The following is a 14,911-nucleotide window of genomic DNA, read 5'->3' as shown; positions in this document are numbered from 1 at the left end:
TGAATGCGAGATATGTTGTGTAGGGACTGAAGTAAATAATATTTACGCCTGCAAACAGGCATGCCCCTTCATCTGTCAGAGCATTGAGTCAATCTTGTCAGGAGTTGAGCTAGGTTTTGGTTTTGTTGTTGCCATGGTTACCATCAGCTTCAAATTTCTGTAGTTACCTTGTTCTTAGGGTGGGGGCTGGGTTGCTGGAGGGTTTTTCTCAGCGTTCCTGTTCATGCTCAATTTTCTGCATTCCCTGTGCAGCTGTGTCTCAGTGGCGGTGATGGGGTGGGGTGGGGTGGGTCACTGTTTTGCACTCTTCCCTAGCAGTAGACTTCTATTCCTGGTGATGGGTGTTGGGAGGGATTTTTTTTTTTTTTTTTTTTTTTTAAATAAATGCAGCCCTAGTCTTAAGTAGGCCCAGTGCAGCTGGACCTTGGGGTTGGGGTTTTCTCAGCATTTCTGTTCCTTCTCTTCATGGCACCACTTATCTGTTGCATGTCTTATGGGGAAGTTTCCTAGCCCTTCCCTAGCTGGATTGGTACAGGATACTGGGCTCTGGACTATTTCCTGCCCTGCTCCCAGTGGGTAGAAGTGTTGTAGGTTTTTATCTTCTTTCTCCCTTCCACCATTAGACACAGTGCGTGTTTACCTGTGCCTTTTCCTGTGTGCCTGCAACTGGCTGGGGGGTGGGGGGACGGCGCGCTTCTAATCTTCTGCTTTGCTCCAGTCTTTCCTGGGAGCACCTGGTGGGAGGTATGTGGAAAATGGCCTGTGAATTGAGTGTGAACTCCCCGTATGCCTGGGTCTCCCAAGAGGTTTATACTGTCACACTAGCCCTAAAATTGTAGCTGGTTGTTTCTTACCTGCTTGCCTTTCTCTCGTGCTCTGGCGCAAGGGAGACTGTGGTGGGAACTGGAGTGTGGGACTGACTGTCCTTGGATTTCAGGTTATTTGCGTTCAGTCTCGCTCCATCATGGGTTCAAGAAAAGTTGTGATTTTTATCGAGCTCTTTCTCGTTGTTAATGGTCTTTCCAGCTTTTACATTTTAAGTGGAAACAGAACTTCTGCATTTAGTTTAAAAGGTAATGAGTAAACCAGCATCAGAGATGTTAGTGAATTTCTTTATGTGATTACACTAAGAAATAAGAATTCCAAATATTTCCATTCCATTAATATGCCCTAGGCATTTTCTCTTTAGTTCTGTTTAGTTCGTTTTAGTTTTACAGAGGTTGTACGAATTTCCCCCCACTAATGTCCCAATGTAAAGGATTCTTCAGCCTTGGAAAGACTTGGATTGGTCTCTTGGGGGTCACAGATTTTCAAAGGCCTTGAAGTGAACTTTATTATATCTCTGATTTTTAAAAATCTTATTTTAGGCCAGGTGCAGTGGCTCATGTCTGTAATCCTAGCACTTTGGGAGGCCGAGGCGGGCAGATCACAAGGTCTGGAGTTCGAGACCATCCTGGCCAACATGGTGAAACCTTGTCTCTACTAAAAATAGAAAAAATGAGCTGGTCATGGTGGCAGGCACCTGTAGTCCCAGCTACTCGGGAGGCTGAGGCAGGAGAACCGCTTGAACCTGGGAGGCGGACGTTGCAGTGAGCCCAGATCGCACCACTGCACTCCAGTCTGGCAACAGAGCGAGACTCCGTCTTAAAAACAAAAAAAATCATATTTTATTGGGTATGACCATGGAAATCATGTTTTTGGAGTTAGGAGACAGATGAGACAGGGGAAAAGTTATTGCTTTTGTACAGTCTCTTATTACTCGTTTAATCTGTGTGGTTTAGTTACCCAGGTAACTGCAGCTAAGTTCTGTTCTCTTTGATTCAGACTGCCAGGTGTTTGTCCTCTACCTTCCCAAAAATCTTTCTAGTATGATTTATTGTATTCTCTGAGAATCACAGTATTTAAGGGTTCCTGATAGAGCTTTATATAATTGCATGAACAACAAAGTTCTTCTGAATGTGATTCTTATGAATAAAGGTAGCTATTTTTTGGAAGGCCATGGAAAACAGGTGGCAGGTCTGTTAGATTAATTATTTGGAAGGAATTTGTTAAATTGCAGTTCTTTTTTTAAGAATGCATTTTCCTGAGAGTCCTATTTGATCAGTATTATAATGTTGTTATACTTTTTTTGTGTTTATAAATATTTTCACTCAACCACTTTAAATATTTTGTGAAACAAGGTCCAAAGTATAAATAAATTGCAATATACCCAACTCAGACTCTTTATGTATCAGACTTTCATTGAATTTTGAAAATACTTATTAATTTAAAAAGTCATATTTCAGCCTTGGGGAATATCAGATTAATTGAAAATTAATCGCATAGGTTCCACTATGATTGAAAATTTAGTGGCGAATTCTGCATTTATGTAAAGTAAGCCTGGAGGCTACAGCTAGAACATTTTGTTTATTTTAAATAGGAGAATTTATTCCTAAAACAGGCTCTCCAAAATCCTTCTGTTGGCTTCTCTGCTGCTTTGCTAAATATAAAGTAAAAATATGGTTGCTCCAGTTTGGAAGGTTTCAGGATTTTGTGGAGTACTTCCACGGTAGCTGTTGAGATGTGTTGTATGCATCCACTTGGGCACTTGCTTAGACTTGTCATCAGTCCAGAAGGACACCTGTGCCCCATTGAAAATGAGCATTGTCATTATCTAATATTCTGTTGAATTGCTCATTAGCTGGGAGGGTACTATTATTAGTGGTGGTAGTAAGGATTTACTGAGTACTAAAAGTGAGAATGGAATTATACGTTGAATTGGTTTTTGAGGTCTTTTTTAAAAAACTGTTTTATTGTCATCCATTTCTTTCACATCAGTTTTATAGGACTTCATATTCATTTTCTTCCATAACAAATTGCCATCTCTGCCATAACAAATTACCACAAACTTTGAGGCTTAAAACTATACAAGTTTTTCATTTCACAGTTCAGTAGGTGAGTAGTCTGACATGGATCTCACTGGGCTAAAATCAAGGTATTGGCAGTTTTTTTTCTGGAGGCTCTAGGGGATAATCCATTTCCTTGCAATCCCCAGCTTCAAGAGGCCACCCACATTCTTTAGCTCATGGCCCTCATCCTTCACCTTCAAAGCAATGGCTGGTTGCTTCAATTTCTTCAGTGTCATTTTCCCATATCTGTGTGATGCAGTTAGGAAAGGGAAAAGAATCTCACTTTTAAGGATGCATGTGATTAGATTGGGCCCACGTAGATAATCTAGGATAACTCTCCATCTCAAGGTCTTTAACCTTATCTCGTCTGCAAGGTCTTTTTTTTTTTTTTTTGCCATGTAAGGTAATATATTCACAAGATTTGGGAATTAAGATATGGGTCTCTTTGAGGCGTTATTATTCTGACTACCACAGAACCGGAACATCTTTCCAGAATACTATTACACTAATTTAAAACTTTTATGGTTAGAAGAGTACAGACATGATCTGAATTAATGCTGAGAAAATTACATCACCTCTAGTTCTTTTTATCTTCAAATTCTTATCTGCCATTACCTGGTAAATATATTTTCTTAGATATTGTGTAAGCACCTTGTTAGCTTTTGCTATGTAACAAACCACTCTACAATTATTTATCATTGCCCACATATCTATGGGTCAGCTGACATAGGCTGGGTTTGACGGATATCTCTGATGACCTTGGCTGGACTTGTAGTGCATCTGTAAGTTTGCAGGTAAGCTGAGAATCATCTCATGTAGCCTGGGGCTCTGTGGAGGCAGCTCTGTTCCACATGTTTCTCATCCTTCTACCTTTGAGCTAGCCTAGGCATGTTCTTCTAATGAAAAGGCAGAAATGCAAACATGAAAGTAGAAACATGTGAAACTTCTTTTGGCCTAAGCATAGAGCAGGGAAACTGTCATCTTTGCTTTATTCTGTCAGCCAAAAGTAGTCACATGGACAAATAAAGGGGCTGGGAAATATACTCCTCTTTAGTGGGAGGAACAGCAAAGTCATTTAGCAAAGGGCTTGAATGGAAAGGAGGTAAAGAATTGGGACCAATGATACAATTGACCCATACTCAAACTTCGTATCCCCCAAACTTGAACTAATCTCTGTGACTGCCTCCCTCACCAGAAACCTGTTTTGCCCTCTTTATTTCTGATCTCAGTTAATGATTCTATTCTATGCCTAGTCACCCAAGCTAGATACCTAGGAAGTATTTTGGAGTCTTTATTCTCTCCTTTTCCCATCTTCAATATTTACTTTTTTTTTTTTTTTTTTTTTTTTGAGACAGGGTCTCACTCTGTCACCTACCTGGAGTGCACTGACATAATCAGCTCACTGCAGTCTCAGACTCCTGAGCTCAAGTGATCCTTCCAAATCAGCCTCCTAAGTAGCTGGGACCACAGGTGTGTACCACCATGCCCAGCTAATTTTTTTGATTTGGTAGAGGCAGGGTCTTGCTATATTGCCCAGGCTGGTCTTGAACTCCTGGCCTCAAACAGTCCTCCTGCCTTGGCCTCCCAAAGTGCTGGAATTGCAGGTGTGAGCCCTCGTGCTTGGCCCAGTATTTAGCTTGACAAGTATTCTCTAATCTGCCATCTTTTCCAGTCTTATTACTGTTGCTATTCTGGTTCAGGTTCTCATATCTCTGAGAAGAAAGGGCGGGAACAGACTCTTAATTGTTTTCAATCCTACTTCCTTCAGGTCTATCTCTTATATTGCAGCCAGAATACCTTGCCTAAAATACAGATGTTACTCCTGTTTACTGACTTCTTATTGCCTCTAGAGGATGCCCCCCTATGCTCTGTCTTTTCTAACCTCATCTTCCACTCTTGCCTGCCTTCTCTTTTACCGTTTTAGTTCAGAAGTCAGCAAACTTTGGCGAGTCAGCCAATCTTGTTTACCGACTATATTTGCACTACAGTGGCAGCGTTGAGTCATTGCAGCAGAGAACATATGGCTCACAAAGCTAAAACATTTACTATCTGGTCCTTTACAGAAAAAGTTTGCCAACTCTGCTCTAGTCATGTAGAACTTATAATAGCTTCCTTCTTATACCATTTTATTTTGTGCCTCAGTACTTTTTATTAACGTTGTTTCTTTACCTGGCTAACTCTATTATTTTTTAAATAACGGCTTTATTAAGGTATCATATAATTACATATCACACAATTCACCCATTTAAAGTGTACAGTTTATTGGTTGTTAGTATACTCACAGTTGTGCAGCCATCACTGTAATCAGTTTTAGAGCATTTTCATTGCTTTCCCAGAGAACCCCATGCCCATGAGCATTCACTTCTTGTTCCCCTAACCTCCTCTTCTAGCACTAGACAACCACCAGATCTACTTTTTAGTCTCTTAGGTTTGCTCATTCTTGATATTTGGTATAAATGGAATAATATGTGGGCTTTTGTGACTGGCTTCTTTCACTTAGCTTAATGTTTTTAGGGTTCATGCGTGTTGTAGCATTGATCAATATTTCATTCTTTTATTAATTGTTGATTAATATTCCATTATATGGACATACCACATTTTATGTATCCATTCATCAGTTGATAGACATTTGGGTTGTTTCTACTTTTTGGCTGTTATGAATAATGCTGCTAAGAACATTTGTGTACTAGATTTTGTGTCATATGTTTTCACTTCTTTGGGGTGCTAACACTTCCTTATCCATTAAGAATTGACTTTGAGGTCATTTCCTCTATAACTTTTCCCTAGCCTCCTAGGCTGGATTGAATGTCTTTTCTGTCAGGCTCTGATGATGCTCTTGTATTACTACATTATATTGAAATGACCTGTTAGTATGTCTTTCTGATCTACTCCTCTGTAAGTTTCTGGAGAGCAGCATCAGTGCGGTAATTCAACTTATTCATGACTTCAGACATTGGAAAAGTTCACTTCATGTTTGTTGAATTAGAAAAACTGTAAAGCAGTCTATGCTTTTGAATTAAAATATAATTCATCCTTTGTTTTTTTTTCTCTTATGTACACTGGCTTTTTTTAAAAAAAAATCTCTTAGAATATATATTGATATAACTCAACTTTATTTTCTTTTAAGGTCTGCAAAGAAAACAAAAAAAGGTGCTAAAGAAAAAACACCAGATGAGAAAAAAGATGAAATAGAAAAAATAAAAGCATATCCCTATATGGAAGGCAAACCTGAGGATGATGTCTATTTAAAACGCTTATACCCGAGACAGATATATGAGGTGGAGAAAGCTGTTCACTTACTTAAGAAATTTCAAATTCTTGACTTTACTAGTCCAAAGCAAAGTGTTTATCTTGATTTGACACTGGATATGGCACTGGGAAAGAAGGTATGTAGAGTCCATTAAAATAAGTTTACCTGTGAACAGTGGCTGTATGAATTGGTGTTTCTTTATTTTATTTTGTTGTTATTATTATTTTTGAGACAGGGTCTTCTTGCCGTGTTGCCCAGGCTGGAGTGTGGTGGTATGATCTCAGCTCACTGCAGACTCCACCTCCCGGGCTCAGGTGATCCTGCCACCTCAGCTTCCTGAGTAGCTGGGACTACAGGTGTGTTCTACCATGCCCAGCTAATTTTTGTACTTTTAGTACAGATGAGGTTTCCCCATTTTGCCCAGGCTGGTTTTGAACTCTGGGGCTCAAGCACTCTGCGCTCCTTGGCCTCCCAAAGTGCTGGGATTACATGCATCAGCCACTGTGCCTGGCCTCTTAATTTTAAAAATTATTGCCTCTCATAATTTTTAGAAAACTTCATGCTCTTTCTGTACTTTAGCATGAAAAATATGTTTGTTCATTTAAAAATTTTCCAAATATAAAATTTGTTGAAAACAGTCTAGAGAGTTAACATAGATTTCCTATTTCCTCTAAGAGAGTCACTAGTATAAATTTCAACAAAAGTAGTGTTAAAATTAACTGAGGTATCACTGTAACTTTGAAAAATGACTTAAACTGCCTAGGTGGCATGTTTCTTCTCTGTAAATGAGGGCTCTGGATTAGCTCAGTGTCCTTCAGATGTGTTCCTTGGGGTCCTGGTTTGAGACTAAGCTTTCATAGGTGGGATTCCAAGCTCCTCACTCTTGCTTCAACCAAAGCTTCTGTGCTTTATTTGTTTATATATTGGAATTCAACAGAATACTATTGATTATAAAACTCTAAATTAGAAGCAGGAAAGACACTAGCTTATTATTAAGGTCTATTATATAGCCCTAAATCCCTAAATTTGATAAGCTTCTTGCTTAAGAGTTCTAATTTTTTTAGAAATGATTTTAATTTTTATTCTAAAGATGTCTCTTTTTTTTAACAAACTAGAACATATACGTGTTTTAATATAATTTAACAAGCTCAACAACGGCAATACTAGAGCACCTAGGAGGAGGCAGTACAATGCAGTGCTTAAGAGCACAGGCTCTGGAGTCCGCCTACAGTACAGACCGGAAACCTGCTTCATTGCTTTTTGAGTTTGGGCTTCTTTACTTCATGACTTTGGGTTTAATGCTTAACCTCTTCAAATCTCAGTTTTTTCATCTCTTTCTAAAAGGGAATAAAAAGTTGTCGAGGATTAAACGAGATAATGCCTGTAAGGGACTTAGTATATGCTTAATAATGATAGTCAACATTTACTGAAAAATTTTCTGTATATCAGATACAATGCTAAATGCTTTGCATGCGTTTTCTCATTTAATTCTATAATAATCTCAGAAGAGGAAGCTGAGGCATCGAAAGTGAAATAACTTGCTGAAGGTCATAGAATAGAGGGCAGAGGTAAGATTTGAAGTGAGGTCTGTCTCATTTCTGTGTTCTCATTTATTAGAAACAGTTTATAATAGCCACGTTACAATTTTTTATTTTGTATCAGAGTGTTACTGTTCTTTTAGTTTGAAAATTTTGTACTGTTCAAGATGATCACTTTCTCAGTCAACCATTAGTGTAGTTCATAATGATGTTTTGTAGCACCACAGGCTTCATTTCATACATGGAAGCTACTTGTAAACTAGTGACATTGAGAAGATAACTATTGCCTTCCTAAGGCTTTTTTTTTGTTGTTCTTCATAGAGTGCTTATACAACAAACCAGTATTCTGCAGGGGATGCTATTATTGTGACTGCTTACCATTGAGAAATTTGCTGAAACCAGTTGTGACATGTTAATGGCAAAGGAATGCCAGTCCATAAAACTAAGCTGTATGGCTGATATAAAGTATACTTAAGAATTTGTCCCTCCAGGCCGGGCGGAGTGGCTCACGCCTGTAATCCCAACACTTTGGAAGGCGGAGGTGGGCGGATCATGAGGTCAGGAGATCAAGACCATCCTGCCTAACACGGTGAAACCCCGTCTCTACTAAAAATACAAAAAAAAATTTAGCTGGGCGTGGTGGCAGGCACCTGTAGTCCCAGCTACTTGGGAGGCTGAGGCAGGAGAATGGCGTGAACTTGGGAGGCAGAGCTTGCAGTGAGCCGAGATCGCACCACTGCACTCCAGCCTGGGCGACAGAGCAAGACTCCATCTCAAAAAAAAAAAAAAAAAAAAAAGAATTTGTCTCTCCTTGTCTATAAAGAAATCCCGAGGAGGATGTTTCTACTCAAAATAAGGTTTTTCTAAAAATATTGATCCTTCAATCAGTTTTATTAGGGGAACAACCACCTTTTCTTCCAAACCTTAAGGCTGCAACAAAACTTTGGAGGGCCTAGAACTTGTTTCTCTGTAAAATCTCCCTGAGAGATCTAGGCCTCAGGCCTCAATAGTTCCTGGTCAAAATGACTAGACAGATTAGTTTAGTGGTCCTGTAAAATCTCCACCTGTATTAGCGTGCCTCAAATGCATGCCATTGTTTATTTAGGATTTTCCAATTGACTTTCTAAATAAATCTGAAAGTGGTGATGGTCTAGGTTGTTTCAAAAATAGAGTCACTCAGAAGATCCCTTTAGGCTCGACATTTTGTCTTGGGTTTAGGGTTTACAATTCCTGATAGTTTAGAGCCAATGATGGCAATTGGGGGTGACCTACTGGGCAGATCAGCTGGATATTGTCTATTGTTCAGCATGTACAGCTGTAGTCATGTCTCCCTGATGGTGTCAGAAGATTACATGGGTTTAAAACAAATGTAATTGAAGATAGCAAACATTTATTATACATCAGATGGAAAGCATTGTACTAGTGCTGGGGAAGATATTGATATGCAAACACATTTCATAATATTTGAGAGACTGTGATGAATGATGTAGAGATAGAAGCCAAGTGGCATGGGATTATGAAGCTGGAAAAAGAGATTTTAGTTTTTTATTCTCAAAAAAATATAATCTTGAAAAAGTTTCTTGAAAAAAATATAATCTGTTGTGCTTTAAATTGTAATCGATGAATAGTAATTCATGAATAGTAATCAATGAATAGTTCTGAATTAATGGAAGAACATAGAGTAGAATCAGAACACTGAAAACAAAACATGTCCATTCTTGTTTTATATAGAGTGTGTGAAATAGAAAAGATTAACTTTACATAATTATTTTTCCTTGTCATGTGTTTAGAAAAACGTGGAGCCATTTACCAGTGTTCTTAGTTTGCCATACCCATTTGCTTCCGAAATCAATAAAGTTGCTGTATTTACAGAGGTGAGTAACTTCCATCAACTATTTATATCATTTAATTTTTTTTTTTGAGACGGAGTCCCACTCTGTCACCAGTCTAGAGTGCAGTGGCGCAACCTCGGCTCACTGCAACCTCCGCCTCCCAGGTTCAAGCGATTCTCCTGCCTCAGCCTCCCAAGTAGCTGGGACTACAGGTGTGCACCACCACGCCCAGCTAATTTTTGTATTTTTAGTAGAGACAGGGTTTCACCATGTTGGCCAGGGTAGTCTTGATCTCTTGACCTTCTGATCCGCCCGCCTCGGCCTCCCAGAGTGCTGGGATTACAGGTGTGAGCCACCACGTCCGGCCTCATCATTTAATTTTTTTTAGAGATCACAGATTAATCATTAATTATTAACCAATCATTAGCACCCGGAATAAATGGAGTTAGAGAAAATCCTAGCATTCACCTAGTCTTATTTTCCCCATTTGGAGCTCAAAACATTTAGATGATTTATTTGAGGTTATATTATTAGCTTGAGAAAGAGCTAAATTAGAACATTAGTTTCATCATTACTAGAATGCTACATTGTGTTTCTCACAAGAAACTGAAAAGTGGAATTTATCAATTTATCCTATTAACTGCTGCTTTCTGTTCAAACTTCTCTCCCCAGACAACAAGATTATTTTAAAGCAATGGAACCATTTAGTACTGTGGTGCCTTAGAAACCACAACTTTCAAAAGTATCTAGTCTTTATAAAACTGTCCTAAATAAATGTTTGTTTATAATGTGTTTATGATTTTTTTTTAATCATCCACAAACTATAATGGTTCTGAATGTAATATCCCTGATGCATTTAATTGAAAATTCATGCATTCAGTTCTTTTTTGAGACAGGGTCTTGGTCTGTTGTCCAGGCTGGAGTACAGTGGTGCAGTCATACTCACTATAGCCTCGGACTCCTGGGCTCAAGCGATTCTCCTGCCTCAGCCTACTGAGTAGCTGGAACTGCGGGTGCTAGCCACTAATATGGCAGGCTAATTTTTTTTTTTTTCTTTGAGACGGAGTCTTGCTCTTGTTGCCCAGGCTGGAATGCAATGGCGCGATCTTGGCTTACCGCAACCTCTGCCTCCTGGGTTCAAGCGATTCTCTTGCCTCAGCCTCCCGAGTAGCTGCGATTACAGGCAGGCACCACCACACCTGGCTAATTTACTATTTTTAGTAGAGATGGGGTTTCTCCACGTTGGTCAGGCTGGTCTCGAGCTCCTGACCTTAGGTGACTGCCTGCCTTGGCCTCTCAAAGTGCTGAGATTACAGGCGTGAGCCACCATACCCAGCCTGGCAGGCTAATTTTTAATATTTTTTTGTAGAGATCGGGGATCTCACTTTGTTGCCCAGGCTGGTCTAGAACTCCTGGCTTCAAGTGATCCTCTTGACTCAGCCTGCCAAAATGTTGGGATTACAGGTGTGACTCACTGCACCTGGTTTGCATTTTCTTTTCTTTTTTTTTTTTTTTTTTGAGATGGAGTCTCACTCTGCCACCCAGGCTGGAGTGCAGTGGTGTGATCTCAGCTTACTGCATCCTCCCCCTCCTGGGTTCAAGGATTCTTCTGCCTCAGCCTCCTGAGTAGCTGGGACTTACAGGTGTGTGCCACCACGTCCGGCCAATTTTTATATTTTTAGTAGAGACAGTTTTGCCATGTTGGCCAGGCTAGTCTTGAACTCCTGACCTCGGGGGAACTATCCGCCTCAGCCTCCCAAACTTCTGGGATTACCAGTGAGAGCCACTGCATCCAGCCACATTTTCAATTAAAAATAAAAGCTACAATTTGTACTTTGAACTGTGATATTATTTCTGACAACATACTTCAAAGCAGACTGAATATATTTAAAATTAATGATTGATTTTCAAATTATTGTGTTTTGGTAGAATGCATCAGAGGTCAAAATAGCGGAAGAAAATGGAGCTGCATTTGCAGGAGGCACTAGTCTGATACAGAAGGTACAGTGTTGTTTTCATGTTCATTAGGTATAGAGATGATTCTGTTATCTTTACCATTCATTGATCTATTATATGTGGAACACTAGTCTCATATCTTATGATAAATAGTTAATAGGTCTTTATAAGAGCAGGAAAAAAATTTCCAACTTTTTTCAGTTTCAAAATCAAGCTAGGAGAAAACTATCCAGACAGTCTGATTTTGTGTGTTTGTGTTTATTTGGGGTGTGTGTCTGTGTGTGTTTGTCTGTGTTTGAGACAAGGTCTCTCTCTGTTGTCCAGACTAGAATATGGTGGTGCAATTATGGCTCACTGCAGCCTTGAGCTCCTGAGCTCAAGCAATCCTCCTGCCTCAGCCTTCTGAGTAGCTGGGACTAAAGGTGCATGCCACTGCACTCAGCTAATTTTTTTGTAGAGATAGGGTTCTTGCTTGTTGCCCAGGCTGGTCTTGAACTCTTGGCATCAAGCAATCCTCCTGCCTTGGCCTCCCAAAGTACTGGGGTTACAGGTGTGAGCCACCACACCCAACCTCAGACAGTCTGATATTGATTATACTTGACTTATATTATTGTGATTATTATTATTATTACTATTTTTCGCTTGCTTCTTTTTTGTCTGAGAGTTTTGTGGATAGATAGGAAAGGGCAGTGTGACTCTGGTTTTGAATGTAAGGTTTAAAATGAAATCCACAAGGTCGCATGGATTTCATTGATACCCATGGACACCTATATTCATGTTTTGAAGATCAAATATTTGTTTTTTTTCTTGGAGTGAAGGTGTAATTCACTTAGTAGATTATAAAGTATGGTATCTGCCCTCTATAATGTTGGTGCTTTTGGTTCCTCTTAACTTTTAGCTTCTAATCCTTTCAGAATGGCATAGACTCAGTATGGTAGCAACAAGTGATTATATAGCCTGCCTTTAGAAGGTAACAGAGCTTCGCTGGATGCAGTGGCTCATGCCTGTAATCTCAGCACTTTGGGAGGCTGAGGTGGGCAGATCACTTGAGGCCAGGAGTTTGGGACCAGCCTGGCCAACACGGTGAATCCCCACCTCTACTAAAAATACAAAAATTAGCCAGGCGTGGTGGCACATGCCTGTAATCCCAGCTACTTGGGAGGCTGAGGCACAAGAATCTCTTGAACCCAGGAGGCGGAGTTTGCAGTGAGCCGAGATTGCGCCTACACTCCAGCCTAGGCAACAGAACGAGACTCCGTCTCCAAAAAATAAATAAATAAAATAAATAAACAAACAAATAAATAAGAAAATAACAGAGCTTGGAGAGCCTCTTTGAAAACGAGAACTTTTTTTTTCCTTTTTAGGAAGTAGGAAGAAGAGGCATGGAGTTATTTCTGAAAATACAAAAGATTTTTCTTAGGGTTCTCTCTAAAAGTTCCTCCTCTAGATAAAATCCTTTATTATAAAGTTATGGAATTTTTTTTTATTATACTTTAAGTTCTAGGGTAGATGTGCACAGCATGCAGGTTTGTTACGTATGTATATATGTGCCATGTTGGTGTGCTGCACCCATTAACTCGTCATTTACATTAGGTATATCTCCTAATGCTATCCCTCCCCTGTCCCCTACTCCAAGACAGGGCCCGGTGTGTGATGTTCCCCACCCTGTCAATTCAACAAGAAGAGCTAACTATCCTAAATATATATGCACCCAATACAGGGGCACCCAGATTCATAAAGCAAGTCCTTAGAGACCTAGAAAGAGACTTAGACTCCCACACAATAATAATGGGAGACTTTAACACCCCACTGTCAACATTAGACACATCAACGAGACAGAAAGTTAACAAGGATATCCAGGAATTGAACTCAGCTCTGCACCAAGCAGACCTAATAGACATCTACAGAACTCTCCACTCCAAATCAACAGAATATGCATTCTTCTCAGCACCACATTGCGCTTATTCCAAAATTGACCACATAGTTGGAAGTAAAGCACTCCTCAGCAAATGTAAAAGAACAGAAATTATAACAAACTGTCTCTCAGACCACAGTGCAGTGAGACTAGAACTCAGGATTAAGACACTTACTGAAAACCGCTCAACTACATGGAAACTGAACAACCTGCTCCTGAATGACTACTGGGTACATAACGAAATGAAGGCAGAAATAAAGATGTTCTTTGAAACCAATGAGAACAAAGAGACAACATACCAGAGTCTCTGGGACACATTTGAAGCAGTGTGTAGAGAGAAATTTATAGCACTAAATGCCCACAAGAGAAAGCAGGAAAGATCTAAAATTGGCACCCTAACATCACAATTAAAAGAACTAGAGAAGCAAGAGCAAACTAATTCAAAAGCTAGCAGAAAGCAAGAAATAACTAAGATCAGAACAGAACTGAAGGAGATAGAGATACAAAAAACCCTTCAAAAAATCAATGAATCCATTAGCTGGTTTTTTGAAGAGATCAACAAAATTGATAGATCGCTAACAAGACTAATACACAAGAAAAGAGAAGAATCAAATAGACGCAATAAAAAATGATAAAGGGGATATCACCACCGATCTCACAGAAATACAAACTACCATCAGAGAATACTATAAACACCTCTACGCAAATAAACTAGAAAATCTAGAAGAAATGGATAAATTCCTGGACATATACACCCTCCCAAGACTAAACCAGGAAGAAGTTGAATCCCTGAATAGACCAATAACAGGCTCTGAAATTGAGGCAATAATTAATAGCCTATCAACCAAAAAAAGTCCAGGACCAGATGGATTCACAGCCAGATTCTACCAGAGGTACAAAGAGTAGCTGGTACCATTCCTTCTGAAACTATTCCAATCAATAGAAAAAGAGGGAATCCTCCCTAATTCATTTTATGAGGCCAGCATCATCCTGATACCAAAGCCTGGCAGAGACACAACAAAAAAAGAGAATTTTAGACCAATATCCCTGATGAACATCGATGCAAAATTCCTCAGTAAAATACTGGCAAACCAAATCCAGCAGCACATCAAAAAGCTAAAGCTTATCCACCACGATCAAGTGGGCTTCATCCCTGGGATGTAAGGCTGGTTCAACATATGCAAATCAATAAATGTAATCCATCATATAAACAGAACCAAAGACAAAAACCACATGATTATCTCAATAGATGCAGAAAAGACCTTCGACAAAATTCAACAGCCCTTCATGCTAAAAACTCTCAATAAACTAGGTATTGATGGGACATATCTCAAAACAATAAGAGCTATTTATGACAAACCCACAGCCAATATCATACTGAATGGGCAAAAACTGGAAGCATTCCCTTTGAAAACTGGCACAAGACAGGGATGCCCTCTCTCACTCCTATTCAACATAGTGTTGGAAGTTCTGGCCAGGGCAATCAGACAAGAGAAAGAAATAAAGGATATTCAATTAGGAAAAGAGGAAGT

At 39.5% G+C, this 14,911-nt stretch overlaps 1 protein-coding gene across 3 annotated transcripts in view; it reads left to right on the top strand.

Annotated features, from left to right (window-relative positions):
* MRPL1 (mitochondrial ribosomal protein L1) overlaps positions 1–14,911 on the top strand; it is a 93,162-nt gene that overhangs the window by 15,454 nt on the left and 62,797 nt on the right. For all 3 annotated transcript variants that reach the window (XM_003832281.6, XM_008957674.3, XM_055111375.2), the window contains exons 3-5: positions 6,016–6,274; positions 9,467–9,550; positions 11,438–11,509. In XM_003832281.6, the coding sequence (XP_003832329.1) occupies positions 6,016–6,274; positions 9,467–9,550; positions 11,438–11,509 (415 nt within the window). The remainder of the gene's footprint in view (positions 1–6,015; positions 6,275–9,466; positions 9,551–11,437; positions 11,510–14,911) is intronic.

The sequence above is a fragment of the Pan paniscus genome, chromosome 3 (genome assembly GCF_029289425.2).
Source record: "Pan paniscus chromosome 3, NHGRI_mPanPan1-v2.0_pri, whole genome shotgun sequence".
Taxonomy (NCBI): domain Eukaryota; kingdom Metazoa; phylum Chordata; class Mammalia; order Primates; family Hominidae; genus Pan; species Pan paniscus.
The sequence above is the reverse complement of the archived record's forward strand: the minus strand, read 5'-3'. Positions and strand labels throughout refer to the sequence as shown.